At 39.3% G+C, this 26948-nt stretch overlaps 1 protein-coding gene and 1 long non-coding RNA gene across 6 annotated transcripts in view; one reads left to right on the top strand and one right to left on the bottom strand.

Annotated features, from left to right (window-relative positions):
• Positions 1-2392: 2392 nt before the first annotated feature.
• Positions 2393-26948, top strand: part of LOC111869060 (replication protein A 70 kDa DNA-binding subunit) — a 43449-nt gene continuing 18893 nt past the window's right edge. Inside the window, exons 1-7 of the mRNA XM_023860257.2 lie at positions 2393-2753; positions 5557-5604; positions 14038-14240; positions 15936-16087; positions 18343-18442; positions 25728-25890; positions 25979-26183. Of these exons, the coding sequence (XP_023716025.1) occupies positions 2721-2753; positions 5557-5604; positions 14038-14240; positions 15936-16087; positions 18343-18442; positions 25728-25890; positions 25979-26183 (904 nt within the window). The 5' untranslated portion in view covers positions 2393-2720. The remainder of the gene's footprint in view (positions 2754-5556; positions 5605-14037; positions 14241-15935; positions 16088-18342; positions 18443-25727; positions 25891-25978; positions 26184-26948) is intronic.
• Positions 5615-23498, bottom strand: LOC111869061. Of its 5 annotated transcripts, XR_004513507.1 has the most exons (6): positions 23348-23498; positions 21332-21633; positions 19284-19449; positions 18705-18798; positions 18279-18396; positions 5615-5700 (listed from the first exon to the last, which is right to left on the bottom strand). It is a non-coding gene; the product is annotated as an uncharacterized LOC111869061 (long non-coding RNA). The 5 variants fall into 5 exon arrangements; XR_002843605.2 differs by lacking the exon at positions 23348-23498 and having other exon boundaries at positions 21332-21692; XR_004513508.1 differs by lacking the exons at positions 19284-19449; positions 23348-23498 and having other exon boundaries at positions 21332-21692.

Here is a 26948-nt window from a genome sequence, read left to right as displayed (position 1 = left end):
CGACATTCTGGGTAATTTTAACTATTTGTAATTATTTTAATTAACTGGAACGTGGCTATCTTGGACAAAGTGAAGTTTTGTGTGTTGGTGATTTCTTTTTCTACTATAAATGCCTCTGATGATGGCTCCGTGGTGAGCCGAAACATGTAAGGCAGGTGCTGACGAGGTGGAAAACTTAAAAAAGTGTCACATTTGACGGAAGAAACTTGATTGTTAATTGGTTAGTGTGACGGACCAGAATGAAAGACCTTAAATCCATTAAATTACTTAAAATCAGCTCTGTTTATATTACCTCACCTCTAAATCATGTATGTAATATATCCTTTTTATTAGGGGCCTTCCCTAAACTAAAGCACTCAATAGTAAAACTGTTATTTAAAAAAGGTGATAGAATGGATGTTTCCAGCTACAGACCAATATCCATACTGGCCTCTTTTTCATAAATCCTTGAAAAAGTAATATATAAGAGACTACTTTAACATGTAATTAATAACAACATACTAGCAAAAGAACTATTTGGATTTAGGAAAAAGCAACCTATGAACTAAGTAATGAAATCATAGGTGCTCTTGATCAAAAACTACTGGTAGGCAGGATCTTCTGTGACCTAGCTAAAGTGTTGTATTTTAGCATCCTGTTGCACTGATATATAATATAGCTTGATATAATACCTGAGTTTGAAATACTACGTATAAGATGATAAATTTAAACAAAAATTTAATATATAACTTTTATTACAGTACATGACGAATATATATTTTAAATCATTTAATAAATGACACATGATGGCGAGCAGTGCAATAGTTTAACGTAAATAACACACCTGCGAATGTCGAAGTGACAAGTGAGATTGTTTGCACTAGAAGACGGTCAATACATACACATCATGGACTAGCTAAAGTGTTCAGCAGCGTTAATCTTGACACTTTGCTGCTCAAATGAAATTGGTGTGGAATAACTTGTAAGGGCAGTAATTAAATTAAATCATACTTTGTGGATAGATGTCAGAGGGGATAAATGAAAAACAAACTTTATTCATCAGATAGCTTCAGAATGGGGTAAAATAAGGCATGGCATCCACAAGGATCCATACTAGGACCTTTACCCTTTTTTCTCTGTGTAAAGACCATATCTTATTGTGACAACCTGTACTTGGATTTATGGAACATAAATAAATTTGAATTCATACCCCATCCTCTTCCCATGTCATGTAGTGCAATAGATTTTCATGTCCATTTTTTACATTTTGAAAGCAATTATGCCAATAGGAACACATCAGATTGTGACAGACTCTGGAAGTTGAGAAGATATTCACTTATCTAAATGCATGACTCTCCTAATTACAGTCCTACTGAGTACATTGGGACAGATGAAGTAATCCTAAAGTTTCTATGCAAGGTGGTTTACCTCCAGTTTGTTCAAAAGAAAAGGAAATCGTTCGGCATGAAACCCAAGAAATTGTGTGACTTCTTGGTGTACACCTGTGATGTGAAAGTGTGCTTGCGGAAGCAACATAATGATAAAATATTATGCTGTAATGCATCCCGTTAGAAGAGTGGATAATAAGGACCATCAGCTGTTTTATAATTATGTCTGATGACCTCTTTAAAAAAATGATTTGTCCATGGGGCACAGTAACAATACAAAGGTAATTCCTGCAAATTTCAGTCCACAACATTTGAAATTTAAAAAAGGAGACATTGTATACAAGGTACATTACAGTCTAATTTACATACTCTTAGGAGTATACAATTGCCGGTCATGGTCTAAGAGGTCTAAGGCATGTACTGTCTTCACTCGCTTGGAAACCCGGATCATGGGTTCAAATCCCACTCAGGGCAGGGATGTTTAGTGTGTGTACAGGTAGAGGCCTTGCGACGAGCTGATCACCCACCCAAGGGGTCCTACCGAATGTGTAAGATCTAGAAAAACCGAAGTTCATGGAGGTAGGCCTAGGTCCACTGGGGCTGTAGTGCCAAGAGGAAAAAAAAGGAGTATACAATGAATGTTCTGTACTTTTACTTATTTTTCTTTCTTTTTTTAATGAATGTAGGAAGTTTGTTTATGAAGTAACAAATGACTTGCACAGATTTTTTTCCCTTCAGCTGTAGGAGGCCTGTGATTCTGGACATATTAAAAAATTGTGGGGCAACCAATATGTTAGACTAACATGTTTATAAGACTCTGCAACAGAGGGCAGGATGGGCATTGCCTAGGCCTTTTTTGTATATACATATTTTTTTTAAATTAAGGAATGCTGCGTGAGTTAGGAGGAACAATACGTCGCGACATCACACGACCGAAACTGAAACTACTTGAATGAAGCATACACAAACCATTCCAATTACTCACGAAAGATGTCGCTAATGTCACTCGCTGCAAACCCTGTAAACTAATGTGTCACAGCGCTAGTCAAGACCGTCAAGAACGTCAAGAAAGTATGTCGTATGAGTGTATCGTAATTCGTGTGCATTACAAATATTCTCCTTCTCTACCTACCACTGCATTTCTGTGTGTTAACGGCATTATGTACATACAGTAATTGCCAGAACCTAGTACTATCAGGCTCTATTCTTAGATCTCAATTTTGTGCATCAAAATGTAATGGAAATTATGTGCATTATGTTACCATCCCTGTACCCGCCAATTATATGCGTACTCATTTCCGTTATTGTTTGAAATTACTATATATCGCTTGGTACCCTTAAGGGTTATGAGAAATGTCACTTAAGCTAACTGAAGGTGCTATTTCGGTAAGTAACCCATATGGCAAGCAAACGTATTCAGTCAGAGCTTTATTGCGAAGGACGTATGGTACTGTTTGTATTTTGTGAAGTAGTCTTTATCATTTCGTGATGCCGGTAGTATGTGAGTGTCAGCTTCAGTCCTCCCCACGTTAACCGCAAGGAAAGAGCCTGGTTTTACATTGGGTTGAAGGCTGGGTGGCCCCTCTTGACACTGTGGAGAAGAGAAATCTTGTAAGATTTGAGGATTCAAGAGAATTTTTCTTTACCCTTTCCTGAGAAACAAACCACCGCCATCCAAACCAGAGTCATTTGCTATGCCAATTGAGCTGTTGACCATTGAGTCAGTTATCTGATGATATTCAACCATCACTGAATAAAATACACATGTCATTGATCACAGTTACAGGAAATAAATTAGACTAATAAACAAATAAATTTGCAGTATCGAAAAAATGAAAATTGGGATTAACTATTCAAAAATCATGATGTTGAATGAGTGTTTACCATATTTCTATGTACTGTATTCAGAATATATGAAGCAAGTTTGTCTATCAGAAGTAGATAATAGGAAAGTTGAATGCATATTTACAGGTAATAAAACATCTTTCAAATATAAACAAGGCATTCCTGTAAGTAGTGGAACAAATAACTGCCAAGTATTGAAGATTTATGAAGCAGTTATCATTCTGCAACATTTTAACTCAGAACATTAGAGAAATCAGTAAAATTCTAGTTGATGGAGGCATTGTGTCTCCACCTCCACACCAACAGATTTTCTGTGCCACAGCTGTGATGACGTAGAGGGGAGGGAACTGCAGTGAGTTTCTGTAATGCGTTGCCAGCCTTAAATATTTGTGTTTAAAACCAAAACCCTAATCTGAAGACATTTGCAGCATTTGGGTCACCAAAAGTTCCTACTGCAAAATTTGTTGAAGATGTGCTAGTGCCCACAGATTGCTACAAAAGACCACCATTGAGTGCATGCTGCGCCTTATTAGCTGTTCTAGTGTGATGTCCCCAAATGTATCCATCAGTTCTCTCTGGTCACACATGCAGCACAAGAGGCATGCATTAACAAAGTCAGTATTTCTGTACCATGCTGTGACTTGGCTTCTTGCAAACTGAGACATGATTCAGTATTTACAATAGATCTAAACATGGAAGGAACAGTGATGTCATGTAAGATGCTGGCAACCTTAGAAATATCCTGTTAAACTCAAGGAATGCACTGGTGAGATGTTGTTTCCCAGAGTGTGTCTTTGCTGGGGCTGGGTCCTGTTGCCAGGAGGTGCCAGAGAAGTATAAGCATGTGTGCTATAGTTTCTGAGCTGGTGTTTTTCTGAAAACATTTCCATTCGTCACCAGTGGAAATACAGTAAATGTTTGATATGATGTCACATCAAGATAAAGCCTCAAACATGCACCTGCATACTTGTATCGTGTCCTGCCATTCGTCAGTGGAAATGCAGGGGAAGGGGAAAACCAGGTGTGTGACAAGGAGGGGAAGATCCTGCATGGTGTCTACATAAACTAGAATTCATCCAGGGTTCATGTATATTCTTTGCAATAGACAGATATTGAGTTCTGATAAATAAGTGAAAATAGTCTGGAGAACTGTAAAAAAAGGAAACATTTACAGTAGGGGGTTCCATGAACAAGCTGTACTCTGACTGAAGGTGTTAGGCGTATGATGAGACTTGTGCACTGAAGATTGTAGGGCAAATCTGCAATTATACATGGATGTAAAGTATGTTTAACAGTACAAATGACAAGAGGCCATTATATTTTTTGTAAATTTGATGAAACTAGAGTGGGGACAAAATATGCAGTTGAAGCTTCTTGGAAAGTTTTGCTGATAGGTTGGAGAGATAGAACCAAAAGAGGAAATTCTCAGTGTGTTGAAAGGAAGGAGCCCATTAAATGCAATATTAAAATGTTCTTAAAAATATTTTGAGTAAAATTTACATTAAGAATGGCTGGGGACATTGTAGGGATGTTATGCAGCGAGCATTGCAAATAATGGGAACAAAGACACATCAAGGAAAATGGGACAGTTTTTGTTTAAAATATCTCAGAAAAGAAAGAGGGTGATGTATAGGCTCTAGTTATAAAAGGACGGTGATATAAACAAGAAGTGCATGTATATAGAAGATGTGAATATTTTATGTGTGGTACTGCAGAACAGTTTGGCTGCCAGCAAAATGACTAAAATAACATAGCTCTTTGCATCTACTAATGTTTATAGCAGGCAACAAATCAATTCAGTTAACTGATTCTCTTGCAGAGATTTATTTAACAAATTTAATAAATACTTCCCCTACCTAGTGAATTCTCTCTCTGTCATTTGTTGCAAACAACATGGGAAAGTGTAAAACAAATTCAGACATGCACAATAAGAGCATGACCTCCAGTGATAACCTCACTTGATGCAGGAGTATACTGAGTATACAGTGCAGGAATAAGGTTATTCAGTAATATTCGTCTACCATTAAAAGTTTAACTTGATCATCATATAAAAGTATTTAAGCCAGCATTAAAAGGTTATTTATCATTTCACTCCTCTTGCTCTGCAGTCCAACAAATTGATTCTTAAATATTATAAACATTTATGAAAATAATATTTCTTTTATATAATTACTTTGCTCTGTAAAATTTAATATCTGCACACAATTAGTTGCTTGTAAATAATTGTAACCACAAATATGTTTATGTATATATGTATTTCTATCATATGTGAAACATTGTACATTTTTGGATTAATCCTATGAAGGATCTGTGAAACTTAAATAAATTAATATTCTCTTTGTAGGTTATACTAGCTGGTGGCAATGTTGATGAACCAGTTGTGCAGATTCTGGTAAGTTGTGTTTGTTCAGCTTTTCTGTGACTAGTGGTAAGTATGAAGTTGCCCTGTTCCTTCGATTTGCACAGTAGTTACTCAAGTCATATCCATCTGTTGAAATACATACAGCATCAGTACTTTGAACCTACGTATTTCTATGTGAAAAGGATTGAAATTGCTGTTGAGAAGTTCAGAGGCATTGATCAAATTCCAGTAGAATCGGTTTGAGCAGAAGCTACAATGGTATGTTCCAGGTGACGCTGATCATTCTGAGCCCTTATTTATTTGGATAATTATAGATGAACGTGAAATTTATTTCTAATTCATTCTTGGTAATTTAAATTTCAAAAGTCTTATGTTTCGATATTACTGGAAATGTGTCGTGATCTATAATATCGTATTTCATCGTCTGGGACGTGCAATACGGTGTTTATGTTGAAAATTTCTAGATTCTGGCAGAAACAAGAAGTCTGGAGTTATGACATTTACGATCAGTCATAAATTTAGCTTGGGTACAGGGAACCGGACGCGCCTAAAAGGACAGGTCAGAGCTTGTTACAATTGCCTGTGAATGAGGGCCAGTATGATTGGGTTGCCTCATTCAAGCTTCCCAGGGAAGATGGGATGAAAATGTATATGTCAACACCATCTTTCGAATTCCCGGCGTGGGGGTGCAAGCCATTCCACAAAAGGAGAGACTTTCACAATATTCCGAACTGAACGGACGTGACCCTTGCACGCTCCGAGACATAGCTTGCCGATAGTGTAACGCTGTAACTTAAAGCTAAGAATACATTAATTTAACAGTGTGGTGAATTAGCAGGTGAATAAACGTCAATTGGCTCAACTCTCAGAAAAACGCTTTCTTTGGCATCGCTACCCTGAGACTCATGCAAACCGACCCAGCTAGTTTCCCGTACCTATACCGATCTTCCTTAGTTTGATCTGTGAGGACAACTTCCAGTAGCCATCATACACTGTCCTAAGGTAGAAACAGGTGTAGCAGGGATAGCACCATTCCAACTGCGCTGATACAAACAAAGTGGGTTGGAAAAGAGCAGTGTTACAGGGTCCTTCAACATATTCATGCTATTTTGAATAAAGGAGAATTGTATCAGCAGAGGAAGAAGTCTGTTGATGTATATGTAAAATGGGTAGTAATATTAATTGTAATAATTATCAGGGAATGTTGCTTTCAAAGTATGATCAGCGTTCTTCTGTCAGTGCTAAATCCATATGTTAACAGAGCTACTGGGGATCATCAGTTTGGACTTTGATGTTATAGGTCAGATACTTTGAGGTATTTTGCATTTGTCAAATACTGAAGGAAAAAATGGGAGTACCGTATTTATGCATGTATAGGCCGCACATTTTTTGCCAAAAATTCAAGAGGAAAACTGGGGTGCAGCTTATATTCGAAATATTCGAAATCACACTTCATTTAAAAAAAATTATATTCATAATTAGTAATACAGGGTGTAATACTCCTGAAATAATATTCCAAGAAAATTATTTTTTCTATAATTTCTGTCTGAAAATTGTGCTGCGGCCTATACACGCACGCGGCCTATACGTAAATATGGTACTTTGGGGCTATACATTAGAATTACAGTCCTTCAAGAACTAAGTATTGTATGGCATTCTTATGGTATTTTGTGTTCTCATACAGACAGATTAATTGAAATGTGTTTAGATTACTCCAATAGTAAATTTTGTATAAATAGACATTTTTCTAATACAGGATGTTTTTCTGTTATCTCACACTTTAAAATGTACGTAACGTCTTTGTTATTGGATGCAGTTATATAAGATTTTTCACTGATCATTCAAGACACTTGAGAAATTTGTGTGTGGTCATCAGCGGTGAAGTGAGTAACAAGATGTCATTGTATACAATGGGTCAAAAACTATCTCGATTGGGTGTGTCCTGTTGTGAGTTTCTAACACACGCATGTATATATAGGCATTAGGTTAACTGTTACATAACAAATATACTTGGCTTTTAATATTTTATAATTAAACCTTTTAATTCTGCTACATGTTTTGGTCATACAAGACCATCATCAGGCAGTTAATCAATCTACATCGAACCAATGCACAGGGAGAACATATCAAACATATATATGCCCAGACAAAAATGCACACATCATATCTTATTGATCATATAAAGATAAAGTTGTCCTTGTGCTCAACAAATTAAGCACAGTGCCATGAATGTATATGGGGGAGTGGATATATAAGCATTTTCTTGACCTCGGCACTAGCTGGAGGTGAGTGGTCAGCTTCACGTCCCTGCCGTTTACCCCTGGGGAAAGACTCCCCAGTACCCGTTGGATAGGAGGTTGGGTGGACCTGAGAGCCGGTCTGGACAATTTGGAGAAGAGAAAATTCTTGGCCCTACCAGGACTCAAACTCTGACCCCTCAGTTGTCCAGCCCATAGCCAGTTGCTATACCGACTACGCTACCCCAGATCTTATTGATCATATAATGACACAATTCATATCAGAAATATGTACACTCAATACATCACACATTAACGACCTAGACATCACTGAAACTTGTCTCTGAGCTCCACGACCTGGCTTTAGTATGTAGAAAGCGTCTAACAACAGAAGATCTACAAATGACATAACATGCCCAATACTACACTGTTGCATCAGAACCTTATGAGTTAATTTGGCATACATATTTTTAACCTCACATACATAATAGTTTTAATGTATTGTTATATATTTTAAGTATTTTTAATATGTTTAATATTTCTGTAATATAATCAACATACTTATATCACCTAATATATCTTAGATACATGGTATATATTCTATTTTTTATCTATTATTTTTCTTCTTTTTTATACTGAATTACAATACCAACTTTCGGAAAGTTTTCTGTTAATATATGATATGACACGTTGCACTGGTATAGATCTATATCGGTAGTTCAGAGACTAAACATATTCCTATATTAATTGCCTGATGATGGTCTTGTACGGCTGAAACATGTGGCAGATGTAAAAGGTCTAATTGTAAAACATTAAAAGCGAGTATATTTGTTGTATGATGGTTAACCTAATTCCTATATATTGTCACGTGTTGGCTGTACAACGCAACAAATAACTTCACGCCATATTGGATATAGCGAATTTTATTCCACACTCGCTCATACAATCTCACAATTTACAAGCTCAACATTACTGCCATTGGCAGTATCACAAATACTCTACTGCAGTTAACTGGTGACTGACTCTCTGGTTAACTCGTAACTAAACGCTGGCTGGATTTCAACTCAACTGTAGGCTGCTGCCTTGAGAACTGTCTTTGGCGGCTCTGTAGTTCCCTTATATAGTCACAGTGTTTGCCTGTTACGTAATGGGTACTGCTGTTGCCTGATGCCATGTTACGTCACAGTGAGGAGAGGGGCGGGGTGTTGACTTGCCTATTACCATAGTAACGACAGCGTTCCGATGCTGCCACGTACCACTGGGGTGGGAGGGGGTGTCCTCCATTGCGCAACATGTCACACTACTCCCTCCTTAAGGCTGTTCGTCCCGAATAGCCTAACGGTGCACCCCCCGTTCCTTTTCTTCCAGGGATGTACTTGGTGGGTCCCCTGTTCTTTCGGCTACTCCTTGCAGCAACTATTCCCCGTCCATTACAACTGCTCCCCTCTTAAGACCAGCTCGTCTCGAGCGGTTTCCTTTTAACTTGCCTAGAAGAACCAGTTGTATCAGATTCATCCTTAACTTATTCAGTTTTCATTCATTCTTGCTAGGGAGGCCTTTTTCCGTTTTGGAGGGGGTCAACCCCTCCACAATGTCCATTCTCTTATTTTCCGTAACCCATTGGAAGTACCGACTACTTGTTTCGTGAACTTTCCTCTGAAAGTCACATTGACGGTCTTCTCTCAGGCGTAGCCATTCTTCTGCGCCTTGGTTCCTTATGCCCTTGCTGCCTTTCCGTTGCAGCCGACGCCTCCTCCCGGACGTCTGTCCTGTCATGGTTCCCGTCCTTCCTTTCCAGGCTTCTTGTCCGGCGTTTACCCTGGTTGAATATTTCTTTACGGGATCTCCCTTGCGTCATGTTGCACCTGCACGACTAGTCATATTTCTGTCGGCAGCCAATTCGTGCCACGGTCCATAATTTCTTTGAGTCAAAGATTTTCTGAGGATGTTCCTCTTGCGCCATGCCACTCTTGCACGGCGGGACACCTTCCTGCTGGTTTTCTTCTGCCGTGTCACTTCCACACGGCGGATCGTCCCTCTCCGGGCTAGGGCCAACTTATTCTGGGTTCCATAATTTTCCTGTGTCGAATTCTTCATATTTCGATGATTTCGGCCCCTACGCCTTTTCTTCTTCAGTTCTCCAACCGGCATTACTTCGGCGTCTCCTACGGGTACCTCTCGTTCTGCCGCCTCAGGTTTCATGTCCACTGAGGCTGGCTCTTCTTCTAGATGTGCCTCCATCTCTTGGCAGGCCATCGTCACTCCAACCAGTATCATTACGGGGACCTCTTGTTGTTGTGCCGCCGCAGGTTTCGTTTCCACTGGGGCCAGCTTTTCTTCTTGACGTGTCTCCGTCGTTTCTCGGCAGGCCATCATCTCTTCCTCTGTCCCTGATTTAAATGCGGACACCATCTCCATGTGGCTGGTGCGCATATATTCTCGAATGACGGCCGTCCTTGCTCTGACCGCTTCAATTTTATGTTGGAGTGTCTCATCCAACTCTGGCGGCATAGATCGCATTTCGGCCTTCAGTTCCTCCTTGTCGGCCGTCGCCTTTCCTTGGTAGGCGTCTAATTTTGTCAGCATGACGTCGGTTTTTTTTTTTTTTTTTTTTTTGTTGACGTCTAATTTTGCCAGGAAGTCTTCTCTGTCTTTTTTCCTATTTGCTTCCATTTCTACCTTCTCGGTTTTTCTATCTGCCTCTGCCTTCACCAGCATGATATGTGTTTTTTCTCGATCAGCTCTGATATCCTTGAGCAGCATTTCCATCATCTGCTGCACCTCCATTTTGTTGCAGTAAAGTACTCGATGCACAATAATTCAATTATTTGTCGAGGCGTGTTTAAGTTCGTAAATACTTCTGACACTAGTTATCACGTGTTTAGTTCGTAACCACTTCTGACAGTCACGTGTGTAAGTTCGATCCCACTTCTGACACCAAATTGTCACATGTTGGGTGTACAATGCGACAAATAACTTCATGCCGTATTGGGTATAGTGAATTTTATTCCACACTCGCTAATACAATCTCACAATTTACAAGCTCAACATTACTGCATTGGCAGTATCACAAATACTTTACTGCAATTAACTGGTGACTGACTCTCTGGTTAACTCGTAACTCGCCGCTGGCTAGATTTCAACTCAACTGTAGGCTGCTGCCTTGAGAACTGTCTTCGGCGGCTGTGTAGTTCCCTTATATAGTCGCAGTGTTTGCCAGTTACGTAATGGGTACCGCTGTTGCCTGACGCCGTGTTACGTCACCGCAAGGAGAGGGGCGGGGTGTTGACTTGCCTATTACCATAGTAACGACAGCGTTCCGATGCCGCCACGTACCACTGGGGTGGGAGGGGGTGTCCTCCATTGCACAACATGTCACAGTATATACATATGGGTCACAAACTGTTTGTTATCAAAACCTCTTACTCTCTTGGTGGTTCTTGTGTTGCTGTGGATAGGCAGTTTCATTGAGAGTTTTCTGTTCATGTTGCACTATCAAGAGAGACTATTTATCTATGACTCTGCAGTCCTTTTGTTGGATCTTAGCCACTTTTTCAGTTTCTTAATCCCATTTACCACCATCTTTGAGCCGATTGTCTAGATAATGTGGGACCCTCAACGTCTCACAACCCTATGGTCCTTCACAGCCTGTTACAGGGATAGCTTTACTTCTTTTTACTTTATACACAGTCAGTAGGACTCCTTGGATGAGAAATCAGTGCATCACAAGGCCAATACCTATACACAGAACAACACAAAAAAAGATTAAACTTACAGACGTCCATGACTTGAATGGGATTCGAACTCACGATCCCAGCGTTCAAGCGATTGAAGAGAGTTCATGCCTTAGATCATTCGGCCAGTGTGATCGCCAGAGACACTGTATGCTGGACTACTAATCAGTTTGAAGAAACAGGAAGTGTGTCATCGACAAGTGAAGGGACATAAATGCAGCACATCTGTTCCTGTGGAAGATATTGTCAGTGCAGTGTAGGAAGCAGCAACAGTAAGCCCAAGAAGTGTGCAGCGTTATAGCACCACAGACTGGGGTCTCAACCTGCTCAGCATGGAAAATCTATCTTGATTTGTCATTTCCATACAGAATGCAACTAACTTGGTCATTGTCAGAAGATGGAACAGCGAGGCATTCTACTTTTGCGAGGGGCTACAGAGCTCAACTGGCGATAGTCCAGGTGTCTTGAATGTCACATTGTTCTCTGGTGAAGCACACTTGCAGATGGATGCTTACATAGCAACACAAGAACCACCAGAAGAGTTCTGGATCCATCATATATAATGCCATCATGTAACTCAGTTTGGCATTGCTAGCAATAAAAAAAGGTAAAGTTGTCCGTGTGCTCAGTTAAGCACCATACAATGATGATATATGGTAGAGTGGGGTTATAACTCTGCCATTCTTGGCCTCAGCATGAGATGGAGGTGAACGATCAGCTTCATGTCTAGCCCCCTTTACCCATTGGATAGGAGGATGGATGGGCCCCAGAATTGATCTGGATGCTGTGTCCCCCTGCTGGGAATCACACCCTGGCCATGCATCCCATAGCTCATCGCTATACTGACAGCTGTCCTGACTCCCAGTGTTGCCAATGGTAACAAACAAATTTCTGAAGCTTGCAGAATGATATATGAAAGCTTCATGTAATTGCATTTATAACAAAGATGTTATACAAATTTGATGGTGTCAGATGATAGAAGGACCAGCTGATACATTTCCTATTCAGAATAATCTGAAATAGGGAGATGTTTATATGTTTTCTTTTACCATTATTTTTCAATTTTACTTCTGAATATCCAAGAAAACCAGGAGGGAATGGACTTGAATGGGACACTTCAGCTTCTGGCCTGTGCTCGTAATTAGTGGTTGAAACATAAATCCTACAAAGAACCTCTGTTTGGCACTGGTAAGGAGTTTGGTCCAAAAGTGAACACAAAGAGGAGCGAGTCTACTTTTCAAGTCTCATCATCAGACTGCATATAAGGACCGCTAATAAACCCTTTGAAAATGTGACAGAGTTCAGGTTTTTGGTAATGGCAGTAACAAATCAAAATTATGTGTATGAGTAAGTTAACAGCAGATTCAATTTTGAAAATGTATGCAGCCATTCAGTTTAGAATCTTTTGTCTTCATGTCTCATATACAAGGATTAAAATATACAAAGCTGTAATTCTGCTTGTTTTTATGGGTTTAAGAGTTGGGCTGTCACATTAAGAGAGAAACATGGGCTGAGGAAATTTGAGAACCAGGTGTTGAGAATATTTGAACATGTGAGAAGGCGACAGGAGGATAGGGAGAATTGCATAATGGATAGCTTCATAATTTTGGCTCATCACCAGATACTCATGGGGTGATTAAATCACTGAGATGACATTGACTGGGGGTGTATCACACATGGGAAGATAAAAAATGGTACAACATTTGTTGCAAATCCAGAAGCGAAGAGACCATCGCTTATAAGACATAGGCATAGATAAGAGGATAATACTAAAGCTGATCTGTTAGAAGTGGGGTGTGAGGATGTGAACTGGAGTCTTTTGACATAGGGTAGGGTCTGGTCTGGTGGTGTGCTGTCATACACACATTAATAAATAATTGTAGTTCCATAAAAGACTGAATTATTGACTTTGAAATGGTTATGTGTGTCTCTTTGAAAATTAATTATTAAGATTGAACAACTTGTATTGTAACTCATTCAGGCATTGATACCACATGCTAGTATTTTCAGATATTAATATTGAGAACACATTCTGTGTTCCCTGTTATATAAAGTTAACAATTGTAAAATTTGTTTTTGCAAGTGTAACAGCCTTGCTGGGGACAAGTGAATTGTTATGTTGTTCTCCTCTTCTACCTGTCATGGCCTTGAGTACCAGATCCAGTTCTTCAGAACTGCCCACACACATCCTAATCTAAATTGGTGCATTGCCCGTTACAGTGTGTGAAACATTAGTCGTAGTCCCATTGCCTTAATGACAGTTCTAGGTAGAAGTTGGATGTCCACATAGTGGAAGATGAACAAGTTCTATCCACCTCTGATCATCATGACTAGTTTCCCTCATCTGTGTTGATGTTATCCTTCATCTGGATCTCAGTCTTTCAGGTGGTCAGCCACATGCCCTCCTAGATGTCCGATGTCCTAGCAACAGTAAGTGGCTTCTGTAAGTCACTAGTTTTTTTTTCTTTGTATATCTTACATCTCCCATCTAGGGCCACAAGAAGCTGGCTGGTACCAACACTGGTTCAGACCGTTTCCGTCTGTTGATTTCTGATGGAAGACATCTAAATGGCTTCGCAATGTTGGCTACTCAGCTTAATAATCAAGTGACATCAGGAGAACTATGTGACTTCACTGTGGTCCAAATTACACGATACATCACAAGCATGGTGGCAAACTCGGAAAAAGGAGAGAGGTATGTTGGTTTAAGCTGTCTAGATCACTAACCATGTATAGAACACGCTTGCACTGACATGGAATATGAACTGCCATGCTGAGTTTTTGTTTTTGTCTCCTGCTGTAGGCTGGTTTCTTGTACGGCTTACTCTTCATGTCATTCCCTTGTCAAATTGACACAAGTCACAACCTAACCCCATCAGTGGTCCCACTGGAAGTAAGTATTCTGCATTATGGCCATGAGATTGTGGAGAACAGAATATGCAAAAAGTGTTTAGGTTTGTGTTTGTCCCCCCTCTCCCCGGATTGTCTTAGAAAAAGTGGCGGAACATCTACTCTAATTGTGAGACAGAGCTCATTTTATATCCATTTCAGAGCTAATGAAATTCCCTTTCTGGTGACTTTACACGAGTGTATTGAGCACATTTGTGTTTTCAAAGTCTTTAGCCTTGTAGTTCTCAAAATTATGCGTGTGCTCGTGCAGTGTGTGTGCCATCTATAAAACATCTGCAGATGTCAAAGAGGGGCTGCACTTATATTGATGAGGCAAGTTAGAGCAACATGTTTCTTTTAAAATCTATACATTTATTAATTTGATTTCACATTATTAGCTATTTTATTATAAAATCTGTTAACACTCACATGTCAGTAAAAGTGTTGCTGTATGTACACTTGAATGAGTGCTGGAAGAAGTATTGGGAATTTCTACAGCAAACAATACATCTACTGAGATTGAATTAATTTAACTGTACATGTTGGGCAGGTCCAGACATCCCTGGCTTGCATCATCTAGTATTTACCTGATGGGTATGAGTTATGCATTGTTGGCAGACCTGAGCAGGTTTGTGATCTGAAAGCTTTGCAGCCCAATGTTCTTTGGGCATTTGAGTAGTTCACATGTTCTGTGTGTTTTTCTCTGGATCTGTGTAAAAGATATTTGAGTGATGTTATAAAGTTTGATGTTTCCAATAATTATGGCATCTCATATCACCAGTGCTTTGTGCTGTAACCCATCTTATGGAAATGGACATAATGATGTCGGAAACAACATGAACATACTTCCTTGGATGCCTGAAAAAACTTCCAGAGTTAAATTTACTGTTTAACAGTTAAGAATGGAGCTGAGATAGCATAGTTGGTATAGCAGCTGGCTATGGGCTGGTCAGCCAAAGTGTCGGAATTCAAGTCCAAGTATGGGCAAGATTTTTCTTTTCCCCACTTCATCCAGACTGGTTCTGGGGCCGACTTAGCTTTCTGTGAAATGATGTCAGGGCCTCTTTCCCTGGGGACAAAGCAGCCGGATTATGAAGCTGACCACTCACCTCCAGCTAGTTCCAAGATGAAGAACATGTGGATCTACACATCCACTCCTCCATACACGTTCATGGCAGAGTTTACTTAGCTTACTTAGCTTACTTAGCTAAGCACAGGGACATTACCTTATTTAACAGTTAAGGTACATCATCATGAAAGATGCGTGATTAAGTGGATGCATAAGCTGACCTGTGTTTCTTTTGTACATACCTTCCACTCTTTGTTTATTTGATTCCTTGATATTTATTTCAGATCTAAGTGTCTGGGGCAGGATTCATCTTGTTACAATTCTGTCATCATTCTCTTGTCACGGATATTCAAGTTGCTAAGTGATACGTGAATGCTGTTTTACATGTTTTATGCAGTGCAAGTGTCTTTCTGAAAATACACTGTTTTTTAGACGTGTTATGGTAATTCTGGATGTCAAAATACTGGCTTCGGGAAATGAAGTTGGGTTCAAACTTGGCAATCCTAAACCAATGACTGATGGTGCTGAAGCAGAAGCTGTTGGTCCACAGCAAGCTGTCCACAACAAAACAGTACAGCCAAAGCGTAAGTAATAGAAGTAGCTTATATTCTTTCAGTCATGTAAAGAAATGTTATAGACAAGTTCCAGATTACCTACCAGACAACATAGTGTCATAACACAGAAGACCACAGTGTAAGTGTTTATCACCATGAAAACCCCATTTCATATTATTTACATTAACCCTTCAGTGGTGGAATTTTAAGTACCGCTGTTTTGAATGGCTTGTAGTAATATTTTTTTTAAATGTCCATTTAATATTTGCTCCAAAATAGTTTATTTTTTGTAACTTTTGAACTGCATGTGAGATGCAATAATGAACTTTTTACTGAAATCCTCTTACAAGGTGGCTTTATACCTTATAACATGGGCACGCTGTATACAAGCAGTGGAAGGAATTGGATTAGGAGTTGAGGTCTGTGTGGTAGCCTTTGAATGATCCATTTAGACACATTCCTGCTTCTCATTCACTGCACCAAATACATAGAGTCTCTCCTTTTCCTATATTCTGTAAACATGACACATTTTGTCTGAAATGTTGCCTTCTTTCTGGTGGCAGGAATACACACCAGCAAGCTTTATTCTATGAATGTTTTAGGCAACAGTTTAGTTGATGGATGGCTATGTATGGGACGAGAAGAACCAGAACAGTGTTTTTCCACAAGGTCTTTTGCTAATAATGACCTGAATTTTAGTGCATCTATATGTTTTTGTTATTTTGGAGTGACCATTACATGACCATTGCATTATGTATTGCTACACTGAGTGGCCTCAAATAATTCCAAATTCTTTGAACAGTATGATCTAAGCATAGGCTATTGTATAGTGCATATCAACATGGACAGAGGAGAAACCACATACATTTTGTCCACTGTGACATCTCGCTTCCTAATACTAGAGCAAAAAGTGGAAGGGTTGACACTTTTTGAAATTTCTTGCAGAACATATCTGCCAATTTCATCTAATATTGAGTTGGCTAAGAACTGTATCAAAAATGCTTTCAAATACACTCATGACATCCAGTTCAGTGGTGTTGATCTGGGGACCATACACATCACAAAGTGTTTCTCATGAAGTAGCAAATGATCCAGTATTTTGCAACACAAATTTACCACTCCCTCCCCCCATTCTGTGTTTACATTTTCTTCTTCTCCATCGCTACCATTGTGATTATCACTGTCAGTAATCAATTGGGTTTCTGGAATCACCAGCTGTGTATAATCCCTGTCAAAATACACTATCGTCCAGCCTAAATTCGCCAGTGTCTTGTTGTATAAATCTCCATTCAGAACATTTACGTGTTTACCCTCTGTCAGCAAACAACTTGTCAGGCTGGCCGTGCTAACTATGGGGTCTCATATTTATATTTAAACTGGCCTGCTCAGCTGCAGAAAATATAAGGCTGTTAAGACATTAACTGAGAGTTCATTCATTTCACAACAGACCAGTGTAAACCTCATCACACTGAAATTATTTTTTCCTTATTTACAGCCCATGAAAATAACCTAGTATGGTATATATTAAATCACAGAAAGCGTGATTAAATGTTCAACATAACATCTACAGACTGCGCTGATTGGTTAAGGTGTTGACCACAGTAACAGTAACACAGCAGTGATGATTTAGAGCCATTTCTGAACAACAAAATCCAAAATTCCTTCCAAACCTTTATGCAGCATACCATATTGATAGTGAGAACTGAAAAAAGAAGTGGAGTGGTTACATGCTTGGAAATTTTAGAGAGTGCCCAAGCAACACACCATGAAGGCGTAAAGAAATAAAGCTCGACTGTCCCTTAATTTTGCACTTGATGGAGGTGAATGGTCACTTTCATGCCCTGGGGAATATCTTCTGGAAATTAAAATAAATTTCGGAAACAAAATAAAATATGAAAGCTGGCAGGTTGGCCTAGAGGTCACGCTGTAGGTTTTGTTCAGGATGTTCCTAGTTCAATTCTTCACCTTGACACTGGCTATCACGACATAGATTTTTCATGGTTTACCTCAGGCCCTCTAGGGTATTATTTTCATTAGGACACAACTGCTTTGTTCCAGATCCCTTCATTTCATCAGTCATCCAACCATCTAATGCTGTATAGTGTGGATACTGACAGAGTCATTAAGTAATCCACAAAACAAAAACAAATATAATTGTATTGAAATTAAAATCAAACAGCCATTGTATAGTTATATTGATATTAATTCATAATTTACTCACCATGCATGTCTGCTAGCCCTTGTACAGTATTTTGAGAAGCCTGATTTAGTCTGTTCTCTCTTAGCAACAGCAAATCGGCCAGCCAGCAATGTATCAGTGTTGTCATCTCCAGGAGGCTCTGTAAATACACATCCAATATCCAGTTTGAGTCCCTACCAGAACAAGTAAGTATGCATTAAGGGTGACTTCTGTGCATGCAGTATGTCCTGGAATATGTCATTCAGAAGAAATGTGGTCAAGCAACTGTATAGTCTTAAATACATTGTATCTGAGAAATGCATACCTCTGAGTAATGGAGTATTTTGGATATGTATTTACCTAAATCATGGGAGTCCTATACTGAGGTGCATCTTCTGAATGAGGAGGTGAGGGACAGAATAATTTACTGATAAGGTATCACATAGAGTCAGTACACTTTTCTGCTACCTGAAGGTGAAGACAGAATGAACTTCAGAAACGTTCTCTTCATCCAGTCTACAGCAAAGGAATTCTCCAAAAATAACAGCCCATTGTTACAAACCTTTGAACAGAAATGTTTTTTGTTACAAAAAATTTGCCTTTCTAGTAATTTATGTTTACACGTGATTATATCTGTTGGTTCATGTTGTATGATTCACTGGACATGGGTCACTGACACAGTATAGGGTTCAGTGGCAAGCTGTTGGCATCTTAAGAAGTGATGTTCTCTGTAGAGTTAGTTAAGTCACTACCTTGGCTTCAAAATTTGTGATTGGTAGGAAGTTTCTTTCATATGCACAATCTGACTGATCACCTATTGCATCTTAATGTCATTTTATTGTCCCTGTTCCAGTGATGTTAGATGAATATGGTGTTAAATAATATTCGCAATTGAAGAATGAGAGTGGAATTAATGTGGCTCCATCTGTCTCCTGCAGTACAATACCATGCTATGCTACAGGCTGCTTCACTCAAAGAATGTCATAAATTAATTATTATAAATCGTGTAATAATGTACTAATTAAAATGAAACTTTGCAACATTGACCTGTTTCCAACCTTCCCAGATCATGCCATTCCATCACCATTGAAACTGTTGCAATACCTCTTGCAGTATTGACTCCAACATTCAGGAACATGGAACACCATGTTGGCCTGTGTATCCAGTAGGAGGGAAACCTGTCTCAACACCAGTAGCCCAATTATCTCCATGCCTGCCAAAGAGAATTTTTGCCAAGTTTCATTTTCATCAGTAAATTGTTGCATTATTTATAATTGTTGATTCAGGGCTTAACTCTGAGTGAATCATCCTGTACTCGTACTACCAGGAGACTATCTGTGGACCTGCCACATAATTGTTTGGCCACCTGTGGAAGAGATGTATCTCAAACTGACTGTTGTCAAGTGTGTTCAGACCCACAGTAATTGACAAACCCGTAGACCAACACATCACAAACAAAATCAGTCCATGTTGCATAACATGCCAGAAATGATTCCTATTGTGCATGCATTTTGTGCATGTCCATAAAAAGAAAGGTCACATACACACATTGGAGTTCCTTTTCGGAAATAAAGGAAACCTGAAACCTGTTACTTTCAGACCCCATTGCCCTGTACAAGGTACCCAGGAGATCTGTCAGGAGAATACTCTAGTCTAGCACTGATCTTATGCAATTTCTCTTCAGTCAGCACTCAGCATTTATTTGAATTCACTGTTGTCTAGTAATGACCTTGCCTGTCCTTACTTCTTTTTGATCGTACTCTCTAATAGAACATTAAAGGTACTTTTATTCAAATATAGAGATATATTGATGACTTAAATATTGACACCAGGAAACCGAGATTTAGTAAATGTTGCACTTAACTATAGGTGGCACAGCTTCATATTGCTGTTTTGCCAAAACCTCTTCTGTTGAACCATAAAACTTCATTGAAAATTTTATGTCAGTATTGCAGGTGGTTTTGTACCGTAGATTTTTAAAGTTCATGGCAGTATTTGTGCCATCAACAGTTCCCTGGCAAGGCAAGGCAAGGCACTTGGTATATGTATCATGGCCAGACTTAAAGTGTTCGTAAGTGCTTGGGATTAAAGTTAACAGGCACATAACACATATGCTTGTTTCACAGTGGTTCCTCAGTGATTTATTGAACCCTGTATTGGAGAGAAATTGTAATGTGTCTAGGCTCCTGCCTTCATACACATACAGCAAGTTGAAACACATGCTGCCAGAGCTGATACAAGGAGTGCCTGCCTCTTTCACAAAAGTGCCAAAACAATTTCTGGGAAGCTCTTAGAGAATCCTTCCATGTATTACAATGACCATTAGTTTTTCAGAATGTGAAGTAGAGAAATAATTGTCTTGGATTCAAGTAAATATGATGTTTGGGTAAGAGCTCCCAGACATGAACCAAGATTTTGATACAGGGTGGGGTGGAAGGATGTGTCTTTTCTGTAGGCTACTGTGAGAGACAGGGCAGTAAGAAAGAACTGGCATGATGATTGTAGTTTAGTATTCATGCCTTACATGTTTTGGATGACCTCCATGATATTCAGTATGTTTCTGTAGTCACTGTTTGAAGTTACATAACTCACTATAGTGAAGTGCCTTTAATTGTTCTGATTCCTTCTGTAATGCAGTCCTTGAGGTCTTGGAGAAATGGGGGTAGCACCCTTCAGTACACTTCAGAGCTGAGATACCCTCACAAGGCAAAGTGTGGGGCTGTCAAGTCTGGGGATTCAGATGACCAAGGGAATGTTGCCAAATCATGAAATGAAGCAGCCTGGAAACATTCCTTTAAGAGAAGTTATACTTTCCCTTATCACTGGGTCTGTGGAAACCATCAACATTTCTCAGCCTCTGCCTCATCTGTCACAGTTCTGTAGCCTGAAATGTTTGTGGCACAGTGCAACCAACAGTGCTCAGAATCCAAAGTAATGGCTCAGTTGTTTACATCAAAGCAATAATGCCCAACCACACCAAACAGTTACCTCCTTACTATGGAGAGGTTTCTTGTGGATCTGCATATGATTCTTATCGCTTCAATATCTGTAGTTCTGTTTGTTTATGTAACTGTACAAGCAGAAGTGGGCCTCACCTGTCATGATCAGACCTTCCATAATCCCTTCCTTTATCATTGTCCACAAGGTCCAAGAACTGTCTCCAGAAATTAACGCAAGAAGCTTTATCCCGTTCTTTCAGTCCCTTGGTTATGTTAACTTTGTATGGATGAAACCTCAAATCTTCATGCAGAATTCTTGGAAAGGGACCTGCTTGACATCTGTGAGGTGACCACTTGCTACATAGCTGACCACGTCACGCTCTGCTGCATTACTGTTGTCGCATGTTCTGTGTTCTCAAGTGTGTGAACAGAACATGCAGGGCCAACAAACTTGTTCACTGCACAGTGACAAACATTGAAATTGTGAGCCCTCTTCAAAATAACATTGCAAAAGAAATGTGCCATACCTTAGAACATCAAATTCAGAAACATCATAGCATCTGTATAATACAGTTAGTCTTAAATCCTCACAATGGAAACATAATGTTTCACCAGCCAGTTCTCCATGACTACCGAACTGCATACAAATACATGTATGTATGCATACAACATACACTTTTCCTGCTCCAGCACTTCAGCCATAGCAGTGATATGAGATGTCACATCCTGTAGTGAGGGAGGGGAGTTTCTGCCCCCCCCCCCAACATTGTACTTCATAATATTCCGTGAACTCTCTATTATCCATACTTATGGAGGAGAGAAGTAGCACAGATAATCCCAAAATGAAATAACCACTGTCCATGCTGCAGCTGACCCTGAAGGTCACTTAATTATTGCTTATTATTAATTATTGCAGGTTGCTACACAGTGCAACATATCCTTCCAACAGAAGAAAGTACAGGATGGGACATGAAATGATTCCAAATTTAAACTATGCATAGATAAACAAGTACCAAGGCATGGAGAGTTATCCTTAGTGGAGTACATGTTCTGTATAGTTGCTGTTCTGTTGTACAGCTTCTAAAAAATGATGTATATGTTCATGATCATGCAGCAGCATGCCATCTGTAATATCCCACCAGTCTCATGACAATAGTCTCATGCTTCATCAGTGAGACTGGCTTTTCTGACAACAGTTTTTCATTCATGAATCACCAAGAAAAGGAGTCACAGGGATGACTGTTTGTGCTGTAGGGCTTCAGACCCTGTGTGACTGACAGGATACTGACTGGAAGTCACACATGAACCAGAGGTATTGTGGAGGATGTCTGAGATAATGTTCACTTTGTGTAGCATCATTCTGCATAAACAATTGTATGTGTTTATCAACAAACCAATTGTAACAAGTTGATCTAGAAAACTCCTGCATGATCAATGTTTTGGGCTGTATACATTTGCAGCATGAGGACATTTCGACTCAAAACTGAAGTGTTCTGGTGAAACAGTCAGTTAAGCCAGTGGATGTCTTTTAAGGAGACAACTAGAAATGAGCATGAAATCTTCTTTGTGTTGCTGGAAGACTGTGTTTCCACAAAAACAGAAGAGTTTTTTCTGATCAAGATCTCCACCCAACAACCAGTCTCTCTTTATCTGTCACCTTTGTATATGGTACTGTACACTTTCTGAGTAGTAGTGTGGTAATCACTCCCAATGGCATGTCTATGAAGTAGACCACACACATTACACAAACTTGCCAGTTCACAGTCAAAAGAAATTGGGAAATATTTTATGTGCCACACTGGCACAAAAAGTACTCAAATATGAAGTTTGCAACAGAGTGAAATGGTGTACAGTTGATTGCAAATCATAAAGTGTCACCAATACAGATTACTGAAACTGATGTAATGATCAACTCATCATTACAGGGTACTATTGTTATGATGCCAGGATATGTGCAGTTTAGGGTACCTGTTCAGGGACATGTCCCTAGGGTAATGTCCCTTCCCAAATCATAATAAAACACCTTTCTCTTATCTAATCCAAAGAAAAGGTAACATTTATTAACTCAACAAAATAACATAATTAGTTTAATCAAATCTTGTCTACTTGCAATCACTTCCCCTCTCTGCTGAGGTTAGTTGGCCAAACTGTGACAGACAGATCTCTGCTTACAAAATACAGCAACTCTGTTGATGTTGAACATGGTGATGTGTGACACTTGTAGAGGTCTGTGGTCAGCCTGCCCCCATGTTGCTTGCCGCCTAGGTGTAGCGGCTCACGCTGGAGGATGGACCGTTTATCTATCTCAAAGCACTTGTTTCGACCGTCAAGAAGCGTCTGCCACCTCCTTTTTATAAACCTTAATACTCTGTGCTTTCCCCAGGCATACTGTAACAGAATTTACAATTGGACAATCATCTTTCATTTTCTAAACTGACAAGTGATTGCTTGACACCATATAGACAGCATAGGATATATGACTCATCTCCTCATGACATTTGTTCCAAACTTCATCTTTAGTAATATTATTCATCATCATGACATCCGTTGTTAGCCCTACTGTACAGGAAGTCAATGTGGTTTAACTTCCAACTTTACTCACTCTGTTTTTTTCCCGTCCACATCCTACATCCTGTGGTCTGATTACACTTCATACAGTCTGCTTGTGTACTCATACAATTAATTAAATGATTAACAATATACAATTAATACATATTTCTTAATATCCTTATCCCTTTCAGGTAACACCAATATATATATATATATATATATATATATATATACTCGTATATGTCAGGTGAAGTCGTCTCATAACACTATCATCAAAGCTGATGGGTTATAGAATCTCACGGGTAATCCTCACATTGATAATTAAGGGCCTACTGTAGAACTAGCTCTGTTTCTTGTGCTAAAGGAGACTATAGAATGATTTTAAAATTTAGTGGTGAAGGTGAAATTATATTGGTCAGACAAGTTTCCCATGAGAAGTATTGTAATGTAATGTAATGTAATACAGAAGTAGTAGAGACATTGTGTTAAACTGGGATGCCAGTCATGTTAGTCAGAAACTACTCAGCCAAACTGTTGCTGGTAGAAGCTGTTTACAAAGGGTTCTGACATTGGTGCGTGGGACACAGGATTACTGGGTTTTTGGACTGTCCATTGTCCAGTATTTAAGGAACACTAATTGAAGACTGACTGAAGTTAGCTCTTTCTAACAGAACTGAGTAGGTGTATTCTATCCCCACACCTGAGGATAGAAACATCCAGTTTCTGAAACGTTCTTTAGAATGCCGAATGAGCAACCATCTGTAAAATGCAATAATCCCCGGTGCTAGTAGAACTCATGTTAGTCAGGGACCTTTTAATAATACATATTTAACCTGTAAATATTTATCATACAATTGTAGAAATATTTTGTATCTCTAAGGTTTAGTAGCCAAGTCACATAATGTAATTAACCCATTCATTCCCATGTACAGAGGTTGGTTGTTCACTGGTTCTCAGTTCAGACCACCATTGCACACCAAGTGTGACATGCCATGAAAAGAAAAAAGTTTTCTTTTTTGAATACACTTTGTATACATAGTTCTTTACTCTGTTGATAAATGGTGCACATAATTACCCTTTGCAATTCATGGAGTGTATGTACTACCACTGTCAATAAGTTCGTGGAATGGCCGCAAAGGGTTATTGCAGTGTACTACAGCGGATAGGTTGAGGTACAATATGTTGCCCTGTCGGTTCATCTCTTGTCACAGCAAGAGGCAGTTATGTGCAAACAGTCTAAGTAGAACTACAACCTCTATTATGAACTGCAGTTAAATGCAAGTGGCAGAAATTGAAAATTTGGCAGTTTGAACAACGGGCAAACTTCAAGCGCTGCCAAAAACTAGGCAAATCCCCCAGCAAAACATTTAGCATAGCAAGAATTGGCTGTTGCTACACGACAGTGCCCCTGCACATCACTCTGTTCTTGTCCAAGAGGAACTGGCAAGGCAGCAGGTCACCATTTTGCCATACCCTCCGTACTCACCTGATCTCACACCATGCAATTTCTTTCTCTTTCACCACTTGAAAGCAAAGCTACGTGGTCATAGATTCAAGTCATCTGAGAAGGTGGTCATTGCCACAAGAGATGCTGTACGGGAATTTCCTGCCAATATGTTTGAGCAATGTTTTCGGCAGCTATATCAATGTTGGCAGACTTGCATAGCAGCCAGCAGCAACTATTTTGAGGGCCAATGTGGATCTGTAGTGTATGTGAATACCATGTAATATGATGCAATATAACCATATTCCACGAACTTGATGGCTCTGCCACGTATATCATTTGCTATCCATTTCTTTGCATTGAAATACTGCAGACTGTTAGTATACTGCGAGAAGTGGCTGGCCTGGTACATAACCCAGCTGCAGAATTCAGGGGAGGCAAAATGCTGAAAGTGAGAGGTCACAGTCATACACATCACTGAGAATGAAGTCCTTGTGTCATATTGTCTCTTTACCTTGAGTCCTAGCCAGACTAATTACTGTTGGAAATAACTTGTAGGTGGGTGATTAAAGCTCGTGTCACAGCAAAGTCTCCTGTGAGGACCTGGGCAAATGCACGAGGAGAAGGAAAGCTCTTTTCTATGGATTTAATAGATGAGACTGGAGAAATTCGAGCAACAGCATTCAAAGAACAATGTGACAAGTTCTTTGACATGATTGAGGTAACACATAATGGAGAAATATTTTAGCATCATATTTGCTTTTTACAGTCTTCCAAGCCTCATATAATTACTGTGATATTCTTTACAGGTTAACAAAGTGTACCTCATTAGTCGATGTGTACTGAAGACTGCAAATAAGAAGTTTACCAACATTAAGAATGATTATGAGATGACCTTCACCAGTGACACCCAAGTGATCCCTTGTAATGAAGATACAGCTGGTATTCCAACACTTACATTCGATTTTACACCTATCAGTGCGTTGGCTGGATTGGAAAGTAATGCAATAGTCGGTTAGTCAAAACATTTACTTTAGTTTCTTGTTAATATGAATAGTGCTTTTTTTTTTCAGCCAGCACACAGATCACAAACAACTTATGTGTACCAACAAACACTTCATTGGTACCAGCAGTCTTGTCAAATTGTATGAACCTATTTTTACAGCTGTAGCCAGAATTTTAAGTTTCTTTGCCTGAACCATAGTGTGTAGTATTTATAACGTGTGTGACACTGATAGAGAAGGTAGTGTGCATTAACCAGTATTAGGGAGGTTCATTTTATAATACTGTTAGTTTAAGATTCATATGCCAGAGCTCCTTTACGCAGCATGATAATACCACAGACTTTCAACATTTAAAACATTTAGTGTAATCAATTTCAACCAGTTACAGTTTCGTAGACAGTTTACTGTATTATTTGCATTTAAGTTCTGTTTGGGGGATGAACCTTAACTGTCAATGTTTTATTTCTCTCTGCATTCACATACTGATTTGTCAGTTCCATGCCATGCTCTGTATAAATAAGGGAACACCAAATACAGCCTGTTATAAATTCACAGAAATCGAACGTCTTGTTGGTTTCATTTACGGGTGGTTGTGTCAGACTGTGGACCATGAATACCACAAAAAGTTTCTTGTACTGCATTCATTCATTCATCTGTAATCTGTCAAGACGACAGGTCCACAGTCTCTTCCAAAACAGTTCCTCCACTTGATGCGATCTAGGGCTTTCTCCTTCAAATGAAAACATCCTCTTCTGTCCCCAAGGTTATCCAGCAT

This window comes from Cryptotermes secundus, unplaced genomic scaffold, assembly GCF_002891405.2.
Source record: "Cryptotermes secundus unplaced genomic scaffold, Csec_1.0 scaffold378, whole genome shotgun sequence".
Taxonomy (NCBI): Eukaryota; Metazoa; Arthropoda; class Insecta; order Blattodea; family Kalotermitidae; genus Cryptotermes; species Cryptotermes secundus.
Note: the sequence above shows the minus strand (reverse complement) of the source record. Positions and strands in the feature narration are given on the sequence as shown.